This window comes from Oncorhynchus masou, chromosome 9 (assembly GCF_036934945.1).
Source record: "Oncorhynchus masou masou isolate Uvic2021 chromosome 9, UVic_Omas_1.1, whole genome shotgun sequence".
Taxonomy (NCBI): Eukaryota; Metazoa; Chordata; class Actinopteri; order Salmoniformes; family Salmonidae; genus Oncorhynchus; species Oncorhynchus masou.
In genome coordinates this window covers 76,346,546-76,368,176 of record NC_088220.1, presented here as the reverse complement: position 1 = coordinate 76,368,176, position 21,631 = coordinate 76,346,546, and the positions used below count along the sequence as shown (strand labels likewise).

The following is a 21,631-nucleotide window of genomic DNA, read 5'->3' as shown; positions in this document are numbered from 1 at the left end:
TAAAAAGTCGGCCAATTGAGAACATGTTGGACAGACCACTCTTGTAAATGTTGGTAATTTTGCAATAAACACTTTGCTCATCTGCACCAAGCTGCTTGAATGAACCTCCACTATCACTCACCAGCTTGAGAAACACACCAATACAATATCTTTCAGACTATATAAATTATTTTTATTTGTTTTTAATATACTTATATATAAATTACATAGTTTTGTATAAGACATGCTCGTTCTTGGCTTTTACCCTGGTGATTCAGCACAAATAAGCAAGCTGGTGGACAGACAGAATGCATATTAAAAAAACAAATAAGTATTACATAGGTCAATAAAGGAGGAAATAACTCATATGGGGCTACAACAATGCAGAATGTTAATGTTATCCCCTTAATATCCACTCTCCTGTGAAATGTTGGGAATCACCTCAGGCATAAACATAGCCACAGAATTCAACAAAGCTGGGAGTTGAAGAAAACACATCCCAATGATCTGAGGGCAGAATATACAGTGGATGAAATGTTAAAAATGATCAATGTAATAAGCATGTCATATTTTTTTTGCATTGTGGTGTTCGGCAATATCCTGTTTTTCCCAGCTGTTCGGCACACATTTTTGTCGAGGCAAGTTTGGTCTATGTCCTTTCATTGGTGATTGGTCAACAGTAGGGACTCTTCAATGACTTGTCGTTCAACGAGATGACACGTTTTCAGGCAAAAATATTTTACTTGAGAAATACTGCACCAAACATCTTAGATGTAAAATTGAGCGTCTAAGACCTCTGCAAAAAGGTCAACATTAAAAATGAATTCAGAATATTGAGGAAGTGTTATAGATATGTTGTTGTACGGATTCTGAAGAGGGACAAATAGTAATATTGCCGCTTTTTTCTTGTTTTTCAAGCAAATATCTTAAGGGTGTATGAGGCACAGATGGTCGCCTAGCCGAGTTCTGCTAGGAGCAACAAGAACCTAGTATGCGGACACCTATGCACATGTAAAAAGTTGTTCTGCTCATTCCCCTGCACTTCCTGAAGAATACTGGACATTGAAATGCTTGGTCGGATAAATAGTCTAAGCAGGAGCAGTCCTATAATCCTGTTTGCATACATACAATTTGCCCTTGAAACAAAGTAAACCAGCATTACAGTACACACTCAGTTCCACAAGACAGGCTTCAGGCTAATATAGCAACAATGTTTTCGTAAGAGCTTTCATTAATCAGTAATAACAGGTTACAGGTCACTTTACAGTGTCTGACCCCTAGATAGTGAGACCCCCTCCAGAGGTAAAGAAAGGAAGCAGTGCAACAGACAGATTGTCATCCTGACCTCCACAGGTTATTCAGTCAAAGATAGAGGCTTGTACTCAGTCCACATGATTAGAGCACAACAGTCAGAACAGTCAACTCTTAGCTCCTGCATGGACACGATGAGACAGTGACGTAGATGAGTTATCAGTACTTTCATCTTGATATGGAAATAAAAGAAAATCATAATCAAGAGTAAAACAAGTGACTGTCGCCATTTTAGTTTTCAGAGGCTTAAGTTACAGTGGCATTGTGGGCAGCAATAAGTAGTGAGAGTAGGTCTAAGGCAATACTGGTAAGCACCACATATTTTGATGATATCTGGGGCAAGATATCTAGGGGTTTAGGAGGGTAATTCAAGGCAGAGCAAAAAAGCAGTTTTCACTTGTCCTGCATTTTCTCCAGGATGGGCACGATCATGTCAAATTTAGGCCTCTTGGCTGGATCTTCGTTCATACAGATCTTCATGAGCTTGCAGATGTGGGGTGAGATGCCGGGAGGGATGGTTGGTCGTAGGCCTTCCAGGGCCACCTGAGGGCAGAACAGAGAGAGGGAACTATGTCAGAGACACTCTGGGAAGGACAAGACTAAACTGAGACTTGTGTTGAGATTCCCATGTTGAAATGAATCCTATAACTTCTAGCACCCTGAACTCAAGCGGTCTCACCTTCATGCCTATCTCCATGTTGGAGAGGTCAGCGAAGGGCACCTCCCTGGTCACCAGCTCCCATAGCAACACAGCGAAGCTCCACATGTCTGCTGACCGCCGGTTGATCTCCTCAGGCTTCTTCTGCAGGGCTGCATGGGCACAGGACAGACAGAGGCAGAGAGGGAGAATCACACACATAGCTATAGGAGTTCCATACATTATAGTTAGATAAAGCAATTATTTACATTCTCAAAAAGGTGAAATGCGGTAAGCAAGAGAGAAAATGGCTGTGTGTGTGATGTACCTTCAGGGGCTACCCATGCTGGGGAGTACATCCTGCCTGGACACTGGAAGGAGAACTTGACGTCTGACATGCTGATCCTGGCTGTCATGTCCTCGTCAATCTGTCAAGGAATATCAGGTCAATATAACAGTGGGTTTCAAACACAATGAAGTCATCCACCAAGGCATAAGAAGCATGAGTGAAACACATGACAACTACATCATTGTAGTGAATATGTACTGTTAATGTGAGTCCTTCTCTCACCATGACGCTCTTGCTGTTGAGAGAGTGTCGAGAGATCATGGGCTCGAGCGTGTGGAGGAAGGCCATCCCACAGGCAATGTCCAAAGCAAACTTCACCGCCTGTGTCTGGTCAACCACAAAGTCTGACAGACAACAGATCCATGGCAGTCATTTTCACACATTAGCAACAGCTGTAACATTGTACTCCTTCTCTAGTAACTAGTAAAGTAATATGATTAGCTAAATCTTTTCCAATTCTTAAGCCTGAACTCTAAAACAAACATCCAGGCATATTCGATGAATCAAATCAAAACAAACTTTATTTGTCACATATGCTGAATACAACATGTAGACCTTAACGTGAAATGCTTACTTACAAGCCCTTTAACCAACAGTGCAGTTCAAGAAAGAGTTCCGAAAACATTTAGCAAATAAACTAAAGTCAAAAAAATAAAAGTAACAATAACGAGAATATATACAGGGGGTACCGGTACCGAGTCAATGTGTGGGGATACAGCTTAGTTGAGGTAATTTGTACATGTAGGTAGAGGTGAAGTGACTACGCATAGATAATAAACAGCGAGTAGCAGCACTGGGGGGGTGTCAATGTAAATAGTACGGTGGCCATTTGATGATTTGTTCAGCAGTCTTATGGCTCGGGGGTAGAAGCGTTGGTCCGCGCCAGTTGGTCCGCGTATGCTTTGAGTACACGTCCTGGTAATGAATCTGGCCCCGCGGCTTTCTGAATGTTGACCTGTTTAAAGGTCTTGCTCACATCGGCTACCGAGAACGTTATCACACAGTCGTCCAGAACAGCTGGTGCTCTCATGCATGCTTTTTGCCTCAAATCGAGCATAAAAAAACATTTAGCTCGTCTGGTAGGCTCCTGTTACTGGGCAACTCGTGTCTGGGTTTCCCTTTGTAGTGCATAATAGTTTTCAAGCCCTGCCACATCCAACGAGCGTCAGAGCCATGGTATAGTAGAATTCAATCTTAATTCTGTATTGACACTTTGCTTGTTTGATGATTCGTCAGAGGGCATAGTGGGATTTCTTATACGCATCTGGATTAGTGTCCCGCTCCTTGAAAGCAGCAGCTCTAGCCTTTAGCTTGATGCAGATGTTTCCTGTAATCCATGGCTTCTGATTGAGATATGTACGTACGGTCACTGTGGGAACGACGTTGTCGATGCATTTATTGCTGTAGCCGATGACTGAGGTAATATACTCCTCAATGGCATTGGATGATTCCCCGAACATATTCCAGTCTGTGCTAGCAAAACAGTCCTGTAGTGTAGCATCCGCGTCATCTGACCATTTGCCAAATGGAGGGCGGGGAGAGCTTTGTATGCATATCTGTGTGTGGAGTAAAGGTGATCAAGAGTTTTTTCCATCTGGTTGCACGTGTCATGCTGGTAGAAATGAGATTAAACGGATTTAAGTTTACCTGCATTAAAGTCCCTGGCCACTAGGAGCGCCGCTTCTGGGTGAGCATTTTCTTCTTTGCTTCTGGCCTTAGAGTTAGTTGAGTGTGGTCTTAGTGCCAGCATCGGTTTGTGGTGGTAAATAGACAGCTATGAATAATATAGATGAGTACTCTTGGTAGATAGTGTGGTCTACAGCTTATCATAAGGTACTCTACCTCAGGCGAGCTAAACCGAGACATCGCGCACCAGCTGTTATTGACAAATAGACACACACCCCCATCCCTCGTCTTACTAGACATAGCTTCTCTGTCCTGCTGGTGCATGGAAAATCCTGCCAGCTACATCCGTGTCGTCGTTCCAATAAGATATTACTGTTTTTAATGTCCCATTGGTAGGATAAGCTTGACCATAGGTCATTTTTATTTTCCAATGATTGCACATTGGCCAATAGAACAGATGGCAGCGGGGGTTTAACTCACTCGCCTACGAATTCTCAGAAGTCAGTACGACCTCACACCATTTTTCTCCATCTTTTCTTCACGCAAATGACGGGGATTAGGGCTTGTTCCCAAGAAAGCAGTATATCCTTCATGTCGGACTCGTTAAAGGAAAAATCTTCCAGTTTGAGTAGTCGCTGTTTTGATGTCCAGAAGTTATTTTCAGTCATAAAAGACGGTTGCAGCAACATTATGTACAAAATAAGGTTTAAAAAAAATAGGATACAAACAATGCAAAGAAAATAGCACAATTGGCATATAAAACATCAGCCATCCCCTCCGGCGCCCTTCTCGTCTTTCCATGACCTTAACTCAACGTACTGTCCCACATTGGAAGTCTTTAGTACAATGCAGGTTAGTGTGGTACTCACCAGTGCCCTGGTGAAGCACGTTGTAGAGGGAGCCATAGGGCATCCAGTGTGTGATGATGATGGGGTGAGGGGCAGGAGGAGACTGACACGCTCCCAACATTGGCAGCACATTGGGGTGGGAGAATATCCTGGGATGGGCCCGAGGAAGAGGGACACGGGGAAAGAGACACATAGGATGGGACATGCGGGACAATCCAAAACAAAATAACTTCTATACAGATCAACAGGTCAGTAAATAAAAACGTGTAAGAGGCAGACAGACATTATATCCACAGAACAGGAGAAAATACACCTACAATGAACAATAAGCGGGTAAAAAGTTATTACCTGAGTTTGGGATATTCCTCATTGAAGTCTCTGCTCTTTCTGGTGGACCAGTCGCGAACCTTCAACACTTTCACCACAACCTCATTCCCCTGCCAGCGTCCGTGCCACAACTAAAGAAAAAATGAATGAGACAAAGTTCCAGCATAACCTCCACAATATACAGTATAACTTGATGCAAAACATATGCTGATGTGTGTCAGTGTTTCAGAGATGAATCACTTTGTAACATGAGTTGCGGACATCAGTAACAGATAAAACAGCAGTCATGTAGAAACAGCAGCTCCATACCTCTCCAGACTGGTTCTCATTGATCTTAGCCAGGAGGGAGAGCTGTTTGAAGTCAATGCCCGCTGCCTTGTTCAACGTGCCGTTACCTGCACGCATTGACGCACAGAGGACAGAGTTGAAGAGCATAGCTAAAGCCCTAGGTTTGGCAAAAAGCCCTACTATTTCTGCACAATTTAGCACACTGAAAGGCAGTGGAAATGTCATCAGGCACCTTGGGGACTACCAGAGACCTCAGTGGGACATTTACTGGATGTTCATTCCTTCCTATATGTGCCTGATATTCACTTCTTGTTTTCTCCAAGCTTAGTAATGAAAAGCAGGCAGATAGTAAATGATTTTGTGGCTGTGGGACTTACGGGGTCGAGTTCTAGTGGTGCCTTTCCAGAACGTGTCCTTGAAGGGGACCTTGGTCAAACTTTGGCCCAACTTCTCTGCCTTCTCTGAGAGGGGGGCGCACACAAAGCACGCATTGATTAGGTAACAGGGCTAACACATAATAAATCACAGTTTTCTTGCCAACAATGGATGATGCAGAGTAATGGGATGTTGAAAACCTTGGAGGGCTTCACGTAGGTGAGGTTTGGCTTTGTCCAGAGGAGTTTCTCCATACTTATTACAGATGTTCACCTGAGCTCCATTAGTCACCAGGTCCTGAGGAAGATAGACATCAATGTAACTCCAGTGATACATAAACTGTTGTTCACATAGAAATAGACAGTACCCACAGTAAACCACCAGGGGGCATACTGACCTCAGCCACTGGGTCCTGACCCCAGAAGCAGGCATAATGCAGCGGTGTGTTGCCGTGCTCGTTGGCAGTGTTGACGTCTGCTTTGCACTGGATCAGCTAGGAGACCAAACCACAAGATTAGATTAGACACAACACAAGGCTGTCCAGATCCTGTTTGGATTATATATATTGATGCTAGTAATCAACCTATGGCAGGCCTGGAAAGGATTTCTCCTGTCTGCTCATACATTCCAGAGGTATTGTGACATGTCTAATATTAAACCAAATCATAACTGTGGTCTACAGCACTACGAAACCAGAAACCTGTCATAGCAGACTAACTCTACTGCATTGAATGATATAAGATTTGAGTTACTCGAAGGACCAGAAAAAAAAGATACAATTATTTTAAAGAAAATAACGGACTTGATTACCTAAGGCAAATCACTGTGTGTGTGTCAAAGTGTTTCATTTAGACTTGCTTAGGCTTGAGTTGAAGACGCTATGTTGCAACTGGGTACAGTTTAAAAACAATATCCATCCAAGACTATTTGGGAAATGGTGCCAGTGTCTCTCCTCGTGAAATGACTGATGTCAGCACTGCAACAAGAGTAGACAAGTCTTAACCATGCAGTGAGTTTGGGTGTTGAGCAGCTATCAACTCTGGTTTCATAAGTTCCTTCCTGGAACTATAGGGGAAGCAAAATCAACCTAAAGAGACCTTAATTGAACTCAAGTGTTTGTTTCTGTGTGTAGGTGTGTTTAAGTAGTGTGTGTGCAGTATGTGTCCAATCAGCCCCACCTTGCCCACGATGTCTCTGTGGCCGTGGCTGGAGGCCAGGTGCAGGGGCGTGTCATCTCCTCTGTTCATGACGTTGATGCGAGCCCCTCTCATGATGAGCATGTCCACCACGCTGGAGCGGCCTTCCCTGCAGGCCCAGTGGAGAGGACTGAAGCCATGGTCATCCCTGAGGACAGAATACAGCACCACATTAACATCACACCGTACTGCTTTCACACCACAGACTGCTTACTACTAGCAATGAGGAAAGGGAAATGATATGAAAACATTTGTAAAATGACCAGAGGCTAAATATGACACCACACAACCCTGTAATATAACAGCAGCATAGAACTTAAACTTCCTATTTATTGCTAAGTAATGGTGTAGGACTATCTGGATTCTCAGTGCTAAAGGATGTGAGATACTGCTACTTACAGCATAGGCCTGTTAGTAAATGTGAGGTAGGCAGACACTCCCTGTGCCTGCTAGGCCTAATGGCTGTGTGTTGATGCCTAATGGCATATAGAAACAATAAAATGCCTTTAAGTAAGCCTTCAAAGTGTTTATATCTATTGAAAACAGCAGAGTGGAATTAGGAAGTAGACAGGGGAATGCAGTGCAGCAAACTACTGGGCAAAAACAGCTGATCCTGATTGATACTGAAATTCGGTCAACATCCAGCCAGGAAAGAAGAACTAAATGTGAACTCAGCCTGCCCTGCAGTCAGTCACAGCGACAGAGAAGATGTGTTGCTGGCAGTGGTAACCCATCCCACTCTGCCTTAGTCACAGTGACAGAAACACATGTTAGGACCGTGGCCTGACTGGCATCAGTGACAGGACAGGAATGACGCCTTCTTACTCCAGCATCCCAGCAGTGACCTTGAGAACCTAACAGTAACAACGACAGTCAACCAGAGTGGCAAGAGAGAGCTGGGTTAGTGCGTTCAGTTCGATTGAACGTTTGGTACTTTGTGTAACGCTTTGTAATGAACGACACCTTTCTCCAAAACATTCTTCAACGTTCTTGAACAGACTGACGTACGTTCGCTCCGTTTGGTGGGTGTGGCTTGAAGAATTGAGTGATGTAATTAAAAAGGGCAGCAGCCATGCTGACAGCGGTTCCCAACCTCAGCATCTCCAACCCTTCCCAATTTTTCAACTGGTCGTTCAGAACAGCACAATAAATGTTTAATTGAACATTTCATTACATTTGTTCATACTGAATGCAGCCCAGGCAGAGAATGTGTGCATGAAAAGGAAAGCTAAACAGAAAGAGGGACAGTCAGAGGGAGAGCTGGCCAGAGTATAGTAGTGAGGCAGTCAGGAAAGGGGGACTAAAACAACAGGCCAAGCTTTCTCTGCAGGCCTTATAAGGGTCGGGGAGACTTCCTTCACCAGGGGCACACACACACAACTCCCCAGCTGCTATGTCATCCTACATTTCTCTGGCTACTACTGCGTTCTCCTGTCACTGGCCTTCATCACCTCAGCCCCTCCCCACAGATCCCTCTCTCCCCCAGTCAACTCACAGAGCAACAGTTAAAGAGGAATTTGACGATGAAATTTCCATTCCCCACTCATTCCGGAATTTCATAGGGCTCTGATGAGCTTGTGATTTGTGCCAAGGTGTATGAACCTCTGCGCATAAATGAAATCATGCTGCACTTGCTAGAAAGACAGTGAGAGAGAAAAGTGCTGAATGCTTATATCTGGTGGTTGAGAACTGAGGGGGTATTGTGATGAAAGCAGGCCCTTTCCTGGAGTCCTAACCCTCCACTTCCACAACAACATACACACAGGAGACTGTGTTCCAGAGAAAACAGCCTCAATGAGGCCCACAGAGACCCTGCCTCCCCAGACACACACCATACGGAAATATGGGTGGATGACGTTGTATAGATGGGCTAAATCTGTTCTTACAGAGGCCCTCTCCAACAGACAATGGCTCTCAAGCAGAGTTCTTTCTACAGCTGCATGATATAGGCCCCAAAAAATCTAATTGCCATTATTATTTTACCCTTTTTTCTCCCCAATTTCATGGTATCCAATTGTTTAGTAGTTACCATCTTGTCTCATCGCTACAACTCCCATACGGGCTCGGGAGAGACGAAGGTTGAAAGTCATGTGTCCTCCGATACACAACCCAACCAAGCCGCACTGCTTCTTAACACAGCGCCATCCAACCCGGAAGCCAGCTGCACCAATGTGTCGGAGGAAACACCGTGCACCTGGCAACCTTGGTTAGCGCACAATGCGCCCGGCACGCCACAGGAGTCGTGGTGCGCGATGAGATAAGGATTTCCCTACCGGCCAAACCCTCCCGAACCCGGACGACGCTAGGCCAATTGTGCATCGCCCCACGGACCGGTTACGACAGAGCCTGGGCGCGAACCCAGAGTCTCTGGTGGCGCAGCTGGCGCTGCAGTACATAATTGCAATTATTTTAACCAGATATTGCAATTTGACACACGATCAAAACACAAGTTAGTATAAATGTATGTACATATTATGTGTGAGTGAGTGTTTGTGTGTTGGAGTATCAGTGTGTCTGTGTGTGTAGAGCCCTGTGAGTGGGCATAGAGACAAAAATAAAACGGTCAATGAGGATACAAGGTCAGCTCAGATAGTCTGTGTAAGCTATTTTTTTTTAGCTATTTATCAATCGTATTGCTTGGGGATAGAAGCTGTTAAAGAGCCTGTTGGTGCCAGACTTGACGCACTGGTACCGCTTGCCGTGCAGAAGCAGAGAGAATAATCTATGGCTTGGGGGGTTTGAGTCTAACGAATTTCTGGGCCTTCCTACCACACCTCCTGATATAGATGTCCTGGATGGCAGGAAGTTCGTTTGATTACCCTTGAAAATAAAAATGTACAGGCACCTAGACCATTTGTTTGGTTAACCTGGACATTTTACTTCATATTATGAGGAATGTCTTACCTTGCTTTAAAGTAGCGTATAACCAAAATCCCACCATAGAAACACGGAGGCAATTATTTGAGGCTTCCTCATATGCGTTCTCCTGTTCAATTGGTTCTTTCCACTTATTTTATTGTCTTGTAGCCAAAGGCAGCATTCCTAGTCATATTAGCAACCCACGATAAATTGTTGCATCTTCAGATCTCTCCTCTCAATTTCTAACAGATATTTCCATCTCTGTCCATGAAGCTGCGGTGCACATTTTAGAAGCGTTTCCCCACCAAGTGCATTTCGGAACATTCACACATAGACCTACCGCCATGTGTACATTTCGGAACATTCACACATAGACCTACCGCCATGTGTACATTTATGTGCCTAGTATGAAGAAATACTAGTTCATCAAAGTGGTGTACGTCCACGACTTAGATACCCATCGTGGGGACTAAGTGAGTATACGCAATACACACTAAACAATGTGGGTGGGGCCTCCTGAGTGGCGCAGCAATCTAAGGCACTGCACCGCAGTCACTACAGCCGGCCATGACCGAGAGACACAAGAGGTGGCGCACAATTGGTCCAGCATCGTCCGGGTTAGGGGAGGGTCTGTCCAGCCCAGGATGTCCTTGTCTCATTGCGCAATAGCGACTCCTGTGACAGAGGAATGTATTTCTGATTGCGTGCAGGGCCTTAAATTTGGCAGAAGCAATCAGGCCTGAGTAGTGTAGAGCATGAATATTGTGGGCATGGGTAGGGCTCAAGCTTAAAATGAATGCCTGTGCAGGGCTCTTACCCAGGCCAATGAGTCAGTCAGTGGAGACAGGACAGGGGGGTGTCGCCGATTTTTTCCAGCCGGTTGCCCAGGGGGCTTCAGAAGGGCTTTCTCCTGCAGTCCTGCCCTGCAGTCCTGCCCTGCCCCCCCCGGGTGGGGTTACCTCAGACAGTTCCACCTGCCGACAGGGCTCAGACCGGCAGACGGAAGAACACCGTCTACACTCCGTCTCTACGCTGAGCTCACAGTGAGATCATACGACAAACATCAATGGCCTGATATGGATCTACTCAATCCTCTTTCACACTCGTCTATTTGAATACTGTAAAAAAAAAAAAAAAAAGTAACAAGTAATCTACAGAAATGAGAGCCAAGCTACCAATTAAAGAGGCATGACTGTGATTTGAGAAACCTCATACTGGTTTAGTGTGACTGAAGCCTACAGTAAGATTAGTTGCAGCTGGCTCCAGTGGGCGCTGGGTAGGCCCAGAGGGTAGAGCTAGCTCCAGTGGGAGCTGGGAAGGCCCAGAGGGTAGAGCGAGCTCCAGTGGGAGCTGGGAAGGCCCAGAGGGTACAGCTGGCCCCAGTGGGAGCTGGGAAGGCCCAGAGGGTACAGCTGGCTCCAGTGGAAGCTGGGAAGGCCCAGAGGGTAGAGCTGGCTCCAGTGGGAGCTGGGAAGGCCCAGAGGGTACAGCTAGCTCCAGTGGGCGCTGGGAAGGCCCAGAGGGTACAGCTGGCTCCAGTGGGAGCTGGGAAGGCCCAGAGGGTAGAGCTGGCTCCAGTGGGAGCTGGGAAGGCCCAGAGGGTAGAGCTAGCTCAAGTGGGGCTGGGAAGGCCCAGAGGGTAGAGCTCAGAGGGTAGTGGGAGCTGGGAAGGCCCAGAGGGTACAGCTGGCTCCAGTGGGAGCTGGGAAGGCCCAGAGGGTAGAGCTAGCTCCAGTGGGCGCTGGGAAGGCCCAGAGGGTACAGCTGGCTCCAGTGGGAGCTGGGAAGGCCCAGAGGGTAGAGCTAGCTCAAGTGGGGCTGGGAAGGCCCAGAGGGTAGAACTAGCTCCAGTGGGTGCTGGGAAGGCCCAGAGGGTAGAGCTAGCTCCAGTGGGAGCTGGGAAGGCCCAGAGGGTACAGCTGGCTCCAGTGGGAGCTGGGAAGCTGGGAAGGCCCAGCTCCAGTGGGCGCTAAGGCCCAGAGTGGGAACTGGGAAGGCCCAGAGGGTACAGCTGGCTCCAGTGGGCGCTGGGAAGGCCCAGAGGTCCAGTGGGAGCTGGGAAGGCCCAGAGGGTACAGCTGGCTCCAGTGGGAGCTGGGAAGGCCCAGAGGGTAGAGCTGCTGGCTCAGTGGGAGCTGGGAAGGCCCAGAGGGTACAGCTGGCTCCAGTGGGAGCTGGGAAGGCCCAGAGGGTACAGCTGGCTCCAGTGGGAGCTGGGAAGGCCCAGAGGGTACAGCTGGCTCCAGAGGGTGCTCCAGTGGGAGCTGGGAAGGCCCAGAGGGTACAGCTGGCTCCAGTGGGAGCTGGGAAGGCCCAGAGGGTACTGGCTCCAGTGGGAGCTGGGAAGGCCCAGAGGGTACAGCTGGCTCCAGGCTGGGAAGGCCCAGAGGGTACAGCTGGGAGGGTACAGCTGGCTCCAGTGGGCCCAGAAGGCCCAGAGGGTACAGCTGGCTCCAGTGGGAGCTGGGAAGGCCCAGAGGGTACAGCTGGCTCCAGTGGGAGCTGGGAAGGCCCAGAGGGTACAGCTGGCTCCAGTGGGAGCTGGGAAGGCCCAGAGGGTACAGCTGGCTCCAGTGGGAGCTGGGAAGGCCCAGAAGCTGGCTCCAGTGGGAGCTGGGAAGGCCCAGAGGGTACAGCTGGCTACAGCTGGCTCCAGTGGGAGCTGGGAAGGCCCAGATGGTACAGCTGGCTCCAGTGGGAGCTGGGAAGGCCCAGAGGGTACAGCTGGCTCCAGTGGGAGCTGGGAAGGCCCAGAGGGTACAGCTGGCTCCAGTGGGAGCTGGGAAGGCCCAGAGGGTACAGCTGGCTCCAGTGGGAGCTGGGAAGGCCCAGAGGGTACAGCTGGCTCCAGTGGGAGCTGGGAAGGCCCAGAGGGTACAGCTGGCTCCAGTGGGAGCTGGGAAGGCCCAGAGGGTACAGCTGGCTCCAGTGGGAGCTGGGAAGGCCCAGAGGGTACAGCTGGCTCCAGTGGGAGCTGGGAAGGCCCAGAGGGTACAGCTGGCTCCAGTGGGAGCTGGGAAGGCCCAGAGGGTACAGCTGGCTCTACAGTTCACACACTAGTCCAGGGCCAGCCCCTCCAACACAGACATAACGTTTTGTTAGTGACCATCCCAGACTACTGTCTGCTCTGCCCAGTCAGGTGCTGGGCTATATGGGTTAACTACATTACCACCCTTCCCCCAGGGAATTAAATATAAACAGCATTCTCTGTGACCGTACACAATCCACCCTCCCTCTTCACCAAACAAGGAGCCTCTAACTCATTACAATGGTATTTCACAGCACTGATATAAGGCCTAATGATGTTCACCCACAGCAGAACTCTACAGAAGTGAAACTATAATTCATGTTAATTCATGTTATTCTTGAATGTGCTTTTATTATAGCTACAGATAGTAGGCCTACAGCCATGGTTGACACTCCTTTACCACCCAGCAGACAGGAAGAACAACAGTCCACACACACACACACACAACATTATGAAGAGTGGGGGGTTGGGCAGAGCCAGGGAGTCATTTTTGTAATGTTCTGGTGTCAGCAATTCTTTATGCTAAGTGGACCAAATACACCGACTGTCTGAACCACCTGCGTTTACACAGGCAGCCCAATTCATATCTTTTGACCAATTTATCAGCTTTTTTTTGCCAATAAAATGGCCTGTGTAGACCCAGCCAATGTTATCTTTAAGAGTTTTGATCTTCAGTGCAGGAATAAAAACTGGGAGATAGGTGTAAGAGACATAAAGAACTACAGTAGAGTAGAGGCCTAAATGGAAGATCAGACTACCCAACCAGACTGCACTTCAAAAAAATACGGCACTCATTAGCATACGTTTGTAATTAGCTGGTCCATCATGAGGAAATGTTGAGGGGAAATGAGTGGCATCTAATCTAATACCACTGGGAGAGGAGTACAGGAAACAGAAGAATGCTTGAGAGGAAGGTGTTATGGCTCTGCCACTGCATTCTTTCTGCAAAAACTGAAGACACACAAACATGTTTCCATCTACGGTAAAGTCACTCCGGTGACTAACTCATGAAGCTGGTTGAGAGAATGCCAAGCGTGTGCAAAGCTGTCATCAAGGCAAAGGGTGACTACTTAGAAGAGACTCAAATATATTTTGATTTGTTTAACACTTTTTTGGGTTACTACATGATTCCATATGTGTTCTTCACTATTTTACAATGTGGAAAATTGTAAAGATAAAGAAAAACTCTTGAATGAGTAGGTGTCCAAACTTGACTGGTACAGTATATCTACAGAAATAAGACAGGTCTTGCTTCTGTTGCCTGTTTGAGCGTTTGTTTGATAGCCTACTGATTCCGTGAGCACCAAGCCTCATGCAACAGCAAAATGTTGGATAAAGCAATTTCACAGACTCTGCTGTTTTTAGTCTTTACTATGCTGTAAAGACTATACTTTTTCTCTCTCATTAGTACAGACAAATGTATTTAGTGCTGTTTACAGTGTACCAAACAGGCAGAAATATATTGTAATCTAACAGCTCCTGTTTGTCACACATATGCATGCAGCTCTCGCTCCTATGCCCCCATTTTTCTTGATCTCCTTATTGTTATTACAATTATGATCATTATTATAATAATAATATTAAGTAATATCGTTATCATTAGTAGGCTTGGTATAGAATCATTGTATAACTACCATCGAGCTGGTGGCCTAAGAGCGCAACCTGTTTAGTCTAAAGCCTATACTTCAATATATAGACTACTGTATCAATCATTCACGCCATCACACAGCATACAGAGACATTGATGCATTGAAATGCAATCAAGCATTCTAGTTTGAAAATGAAATAAAGGGAGCTGTGAATAATTAGCCTAAACAATAAACTACAATTCACAAATGCATGCAACTGTTTTTTATGCTGCTAATAAAGGCCATATATCTCTTGATTGTTAACTACTGTTGCCGGTCAGTGTGAGGGACAGCCAGAGGCAGATGGTCAGGAAGTTATATTTTAATCTAACAACAACTGTTTGGCACACATAATACTCACAAGGCTTGATCCTATACCCTCCCCTTTCTAGATCTCCAGTCATTTCCACGACTAAGTCATATGTTTTCAACGGATCTGACTTCCCCTTTCCGTCCTGCGCAACCAGTAAACATTTGCCCGTTTCTAATGTATTTTTCACGTCACGTGTTACGGTGTTCACAGTTTAAAACCAATTTATTGGTGTGATTATGTTAGGCTATAGGTCAGGCCATATTGGTCAGATGCATGTGATGCTGAAATGTTTCACATAAAGAGAGCAAGGGTTGAGGGAATAGCAAATGTTTTTCATAAACAAATTAAGGATTTCATTAACAGAACTTTTCAGTCAGAAACAAGAAAGAAACTAAATGGCTGAAATTGAGACGTGTGGCATTGTGTTGTGACAAAACTGCACATTTTAGAGTGGCCTTTTGTCCCCAGCCCAAGGTGCATCTGTATAATGATCATGCTGTTGGATCAGCTTCTTGATCAAACACACCTGTCAAGTGGATGGATTATCTTGACAAAGGAGAAATGCTCACGAACAGGGATGCAAACAACTTTTTTTGCATATGGGACATATGCTCATGAAACTAACACTTTACCTGTTGAGTTGATATTTTTGTTCAGTATGTATGTATGCATGCAGGTACAAGTCAAAAGTTATAAAATAACACATGGAATGAAGTGGCCTTGAATTCTAAACAAATCACTGAGTGCACCAGCAAAGCACCCCCACACCATAACACCACCTCCTCCATGCCCCACGGTGGGAACTACACATACAGAGATCGGTTCACCAAAAATCTCCAATTTGGGACTCATCAGATTAAAGGACAGATTACCACTGGTCTAATGTTAATTGCTTGTGTTTCTTGGCCCAAGCAAGTCTCTTATTATTGGTGTCCTTCAGTAGTAGTTTCTTTGCAGCAATTCGACCATGAAAGCCTGATTCACGCAGTCTCATCTGAACAGTTAATTTTGAGATGTGTCTGTTACTTGAACTCAGTGAAGCATTTACTTGGGCTGCCATTTTTGAGGCTGGTAACTCTAATGAACTTATCCTCTGCAGCAGAGTTAACTCTGTGTATTCCATTCCTGTGGCGGTCCTCATGAGAGCCAGTTTCATCATAGCGCTTGATGGTTTTTGCAACTGCACTTGAAGAAACTGTGCAGTAAAACATCTGGCAGTTCTCTGTGTGGGACTGTGTTTTGCTTCACTGCATACATGGCTCCTCCCATGCAGTTTACATTGAGGATACTGTTAACAGTAGAACGTTCTTGTCTCCTAGGTGTGGACACAATCAATGATGCTTTGGCGGCTGCAATGAACAGCACAAGGAAGCAGGATTGGACCACCGTCTCTGTGAATTATCTCTCTGCCTGTCACACACACACACACACATTTGTTTCCTATGTCCAGCCCACAACAATTCCCTGGCTTACACTCCTCCCCTTTTCACATGCTCATTTTTGGAGGGTTTTAGACCGTTCCCCAGAGGCTTGCGTGTTATTCCTTGTAAGGACATTTAGCATTCCACTACACTGCATCTTGCATTTACATTTTTGCACCCACATGGACACAGAAAGGAGCTCACAATCACCTTTACTTTGACTAGCAGTAACTGAGAAAGTGTGGAATAGGGATATTTAGGACATGGTGGGATTCAACAGGGAAGGTGTGGCTGTTTGTACAGTCGGCTATAAAAACCCATGCAATCACAGTTATTGCAGGGGCTGAAAGGCCCAGTATGGAAGTGTCTTCCCCACGGGGAAAAATATACATCACCCTGACCAATAAGGAGGACTTAACAGGCCGTGTACACTCACACAAATACAATCCATGCATCTGTATACCATAGGCTACTTACAACAGTATGAACACAAATAACAAAAACAATAAAAGCTGGTCAAAATATCTCAGCATAATGCTCTGTAACGTCTAAGCAAGGTAGTCAACAATCAAGCCTCCGCATGAGAGTGAGATGAACAGCTTCAGACAGCATTCCCTGGGGGCAACAATTATGTCTCCATAGTTCTATCTGGATGCAGAGATAGGCATGAATATAGAACGCATGTCACCCTCCTCCAGAAACATCTGAGTTCCATCAGTGGGGACCAGCCCTGCCAAGTTTCCCTTTACTGAGTCACCCGAGGATATTTACAGTAGAAGAGGCCAGGATGCATGATGAAGCCTGCTTTCTAATGGACCTCCAAATGCAACCATTAGATGTAGGCTATAGGTTAGCAGTCTATAATAGAGTCAAATGAAAACAGCCACACAAAAATAGCTAAGGCAGGAAGCACCAATTATTTTTGGAGTTGTAGCATCTTTGCTCGGTCTTTGCCCAGTAACCTAATACAAATAGGTAGTCAACAAACAGATTTCAGGGCAGTGGTAATGAGAAAACATATCCAAGACATCTGCCATCCTTTAGCTTCATTTAAAATTCCCATACCAGGCCAAGTCACGTGTACGGAAAGCAGTGGGTTCCAATCTCAGGTCAAGTTCACACAGAGTTGGGGAGTCGGGCTGGCTGGGAGCCCAGCAACAAACAACCCTCACAGTCCTCAACGACAACATCAAAAGAAAGACGATGACTGTGCAATTAATTACCCAGCAATATTTGCCATCAGCTTTTTATGTACTAGTAAACCAAAACAGATCCATGTCCTCTCGTTGTACATGGGATGATGTGGTGGGTCTCTGTACATTTCTGGAAGCTTTCCCGTTTCAGCTGTGTGGAACTAATTATCGGCACACAACTCAAGGCTCATAACATCACAGGGGATTGGCGAAGAACAGACGTAAAAGGATTAATTGCCTAAATCTGAATCCCTCGAATGACTCCAAGCAATTGTGTCATTTGTGTATTTTGCTATGGAATAATGACTGAGCAGTCCAACATTTGGGTGTGACAACCTATTTTGACATCTAAGGGTGAGTCCAATAGATATGTGGCTTCCTGATAGCTGGTCTCAAGTTGCTGTGATGCCTATATAAATGCATGATTCTGAGACTTGATACTGAGACTTGATAGCAGGTGACATAACATCCTTTTACAATGCAATTCAACATCTGAAAGTTGTTTTTGAGACACTGAGCACGATAAAAATGTATTTTAAAAAGTAATGATAAGTTAGACTTACCCCTGATTCAGGTCATTCTCTGTGTTGTCCAACCACAGGCGAACAGCTACTGCGTTGCCTTCCCGGCACTGGGTAAAAATATCATCCATGATGGCTCACTCGGCTTCTTCTGTTAACTTACACTGAGAGGCAGTGATGGGACTGGAGTGTGAGAACTGGAATACACAAGGGAGGCAGCCAAAGGAATTCAGGGGTGGCCTGGAGTGCATTCGTCCCTCAAAGGAGAGGACAGCTACAGTCAGGGACAAGACGGGAGACGTACAGCTACACTACAGCGAACCAGTGGCACATATCTGAAAAGACAAACATGAGAAGGATGATAATCACCGGATATAACTACATGCTTTTAAATACATTCTAAGCATGATAGGGAACACTGTTTCAACTTCCAACCAATGCATAGACTGATCGATGTTGTGATTGACCCAACACCTGGTCGTGACTCAAACCATCTGTTCTGGGACAGATGACAAGCTGTGCTGTAACCCACTACATTTTGAAATCCTGTTTGAACAATTTCCTTAAGGCTTCTCAGGACTAGAAGAATACAAACTGTAAAAGAAAAGAAAGAGTCAATGCATATGCCTTGTGGTATACTGTGGGTTACATAGCTAGGCTACATACAATTTATCATTTTTGTTTTAGTGAAGACTGATTCTAACTTCATAGATGAATATATTGGTAAAGCCAAGGTGACATTAATGCTAAACATATCCTGGATATTAGCTTACATGCATACAGATAAATAAACCATGAGACCCATGGCATGAGCTGTGGCTGTTAGGGAGCATTCCAAATGGCATTTGACTAACGTTAGCTAATACCATAAAGCTAGCCAATTTACCTGAGAGTATGCAATTACTAGTTGGCTATAGCCATATAACTAGCTAGCCTAGTTAGTGATGCGATTTATTTGGGATGAATCCAAATGTTACTGTGTAAGTTACAGTGTTCAAAGAACGTGTATTCTTGTGTGAACCATTGTGGACACTGAAAAATACAGCCACAATCAGGAATTACTAGCTAAAGACAGACCAACATGAACTTGTCATAGCTAGCCACTAAGCTAGCTGGCCTGCTGCTCCTACCTGGCTTTCCAGACAGCTTGCTGGCTAGTAACGTTAGCAGTAGTTTAAACGTTTTGGATACCCGTGTAAGAGAATAGGCTGCTGAAAAAGTGCAATGCTATCCTGTGGCTAGTTACTGTCTGAAGTACCTAACAACTTTGTTTCACAACAAGTTATACATAGTTTCATTATAAAGGCCCCGTAAGGAGGGAGACCGTTGAAGAAGTTTCAATCAGTTTGTTACTAGTTGACGCTTCTTTGGCCAGTCCCTTTTTCCTCCCCTTCTTCTTTGACTTCAGACCAGATGCCTGAAGCTAGCAATCTCGATAGCAAACAAACCCGAGAAATAGGACGATTTAAGTGTGAATACATCAATGTAAAAATACACTTAGTTTTACTTACCCGATGGATTCAAACAGCATAGATAATTCGACTGAAAGATAGTTAGTTATACTGGGATTGAAGCAGACTGTCTACGTCCCCAGTGTCCACACCCTCGTCGTCGTTTTACGTGGGAGAGAAAAACGATTTGGCCTCGTCCACTACCAAATGCCCCATACTAGCGCCCTCTACCGGAAAACATACTATTCTTTCTTGCGTGAAGATACACCTCCGTCCCTCCAGGGCACGTTTTTCCCTCAGGTTTTAATGACAAATTTAATCTAGGGCTAGCTTTTTATATTAATTTCACCGAAAACAACATGACAACAAACATGTCCGTTAAGAAGGTTCTGCTGGGGGGGTCCTCATGTGGGAGAAGACGAGAGTTTGAGGAGAGAACAGTGAAAGTGCCTTCCAGACTTAATGATGGAAAGCTTGTTTTGTCTGTGGCCATGGATCTTGGAAGGTAATTCAAAATATAGGGGAAACTCCAAGATAGTAAGGAGTTTTAAGCTTTGAGAATTATTGCTGAGGTATGTCATAAATAACGTCACTGTAAATGCAATGCCTCATCATTTCCACTCGGGAGCTGTATAAATCAGCTCTTCTCTACAGTGATAGGTAGATGAGTTGAAGAGGCATAGCCTCCAAGCTGCCTGCAGATATAGGTTCACTCAATGAATTTAAAGAGACATAAAATATGAAATTTCATTCTGCTTGTCTCCTTTGTTCCAGCGGTTTAGGGGTGTTCCACTGTGTTACATTAGAATATGTTATGCCTTAAAAATCAAGGCTACACTCAGTCTTAACCCTTGTTGTCTTAAGGGTCATGTTAAACAGCAGAGAAAATCCCCTAAATGATATTTTTTCAACTTGAAATTTGATGACTTTTCCTAGAGCCTAAATGCTGCAATTGTGGTGGTGAACATGCACCTGAATTTCTGAAGTGTCCTGTTAGGCTGAAGGAGACGGAGGTGGAAAGAGTAAGGGCTGTCTCCTATCCGAAGGCAGTGAGAAGAGTGAAGTTGAATAAGTAATGGTATTAGGAGTAGAGACACAAGATGTTCCTTGTCAACAGAGGGATCCTGACATGTCGCATGTTAAGAAGATGGACTTTGTAGTGTTTATTACTTTAGTTAAGCGCGGCTCAGCGTTTTTTGGGACTCAGGGATTTTTAGAGCCATTAACAAGGAATCCTGTTGATTAATGCTCCGTCCTCATAGGGATGTGATTTGAATGTGACTGAAAGAGTGGGATGGTTGTTTGTATTATCTCAGGCCCCTCGCAATGGAATATATTATTTTTGTATTTGTTTCAATACCCCATACAGTGGGTGGCGTAGTCTGCCATACAACTTTAAAGAAGAAGAAGGGGGGGAGATGGTCTACAACAGACCCATGTTTGGAAAGTCTGTTTCATAATACGTTCCTTTTAGATATTTTGTCTTAAATTTCCCCTTCATAATGACCAACGGTCTTGCCCACCAGCGCAATAAGTTTAAATGTAATTGTATTTAACTTTTGGCTTTCCACGGATTGTTTTGTGGAACTCAATACATTTGAAAGCGACGCTAGAGACTCTAAAAGCACCTACCCGTTTTCTCGATTTTCGTCAACAGTCGATTGCGTGCCTTACTGCTCAAATGCTATGTTTGAGTGTCAGTGATCACTTTCAGGCGCTAATGGTGCAACTGGGAACTCGGAAAAGGGATGAGGTGAATTCATGACGGAAAAGTCGGAGCCCGAGTTTCCGACATTGAATATGAAATTGGACGACCATTCAAAAGATTTTTCAGTCAGAGATCGTTTTTTCCCAATTGTTTCATGTAGGGAGGCCTCTCATAACGTCATATCCTGTTTGTGCGCGTGTGGAGGGTTGCTGTTCTGTCTGGTTTGGACAGGGCCTGGCCTGCTGATTTAACCAAAGATATTTTATAAATAAACCAAGATAGACCACATCTTGTCGTTTCCAATGTGAACAAATTAGTCCTAGTGGGCAGAACAAGCAAGTAGGAGGGCAGAGCCAAAGCATGCGCAAGCGATATCTTGGCGCGTTCTCGTAAACATCTGCGTATTTCCGTTAGGGAACGCCTACTCTGTAGTGCGCGTGTGAACTAACAATTCTTCTTTGCACTCCTTCTAAACAGCGCGATTTTAAAAAACATTTGCAAATGTTGAAGTCTACAAAGCTTAGTCCGTTCTGTTCATAACATATTCTAGTTTTGGGAACATAACTATATTGA

The 21,631-nt window shown here is 45.2% G+C and overlaps 1 protein-coding gene across 3 annotated transcripts; it reads right to left on the bottom strand.

Moving 5' to 3' along the window:
• Positions 1-150: 150 nt before the first annotated feature.
• Positions 151-21,151, bottom strand: LOC135546632 (integrin-linked protein kinase-like). 3 transcript variants are annotated; one of them, XM_064975219.1, is made up of 13 exons: positions 20,983-21,151; positions 17,942-18,234; positions 6,919-7,084; positions 6,138-6,233; positions 5,941-6,037; positions 5,743-5,826; positions 5,387-5,472; positions 5,099-5,208; positions 4,772-4,899; positions 2,499-2,620; positions 2,256-2,355; positions 1,970-2,100; positions 151-1,833 (listed from the first exon to the last, which is right to left on the bottom strand). In XM_064975219.1, exons 2-13 carry the CDS (start codon positions 18,028-18,030, stop codon positions 1,684-1,686), a joined length of 1,359 nt encoding a protein of 452 aa, XP_064831291.1. In that variant the 5' UTR covers positions 18,031-18,234; positions 20,983-21,151; the 3' UTR covers positions 151-1,683. The 3 variants fall into 3 exon arrangements, with proteins under 3 accessions (XP_064831291.1, XP_064831290.1, XP_064831292.1); XM_064975218.1 differs by lacking the exon at positions 20,983-21,151 and adding an exon at positions 19,411-19,542; XM_064975220.1 differs by lacking the exon at positions 20,983-21,151 and adding an exon at positions 19,411-19,542 and having other exon boundaries at positions 17,942-18,096.
• Between the last annotated feature and the right edge of the window lie 480 nt (positions 21,152-21,631).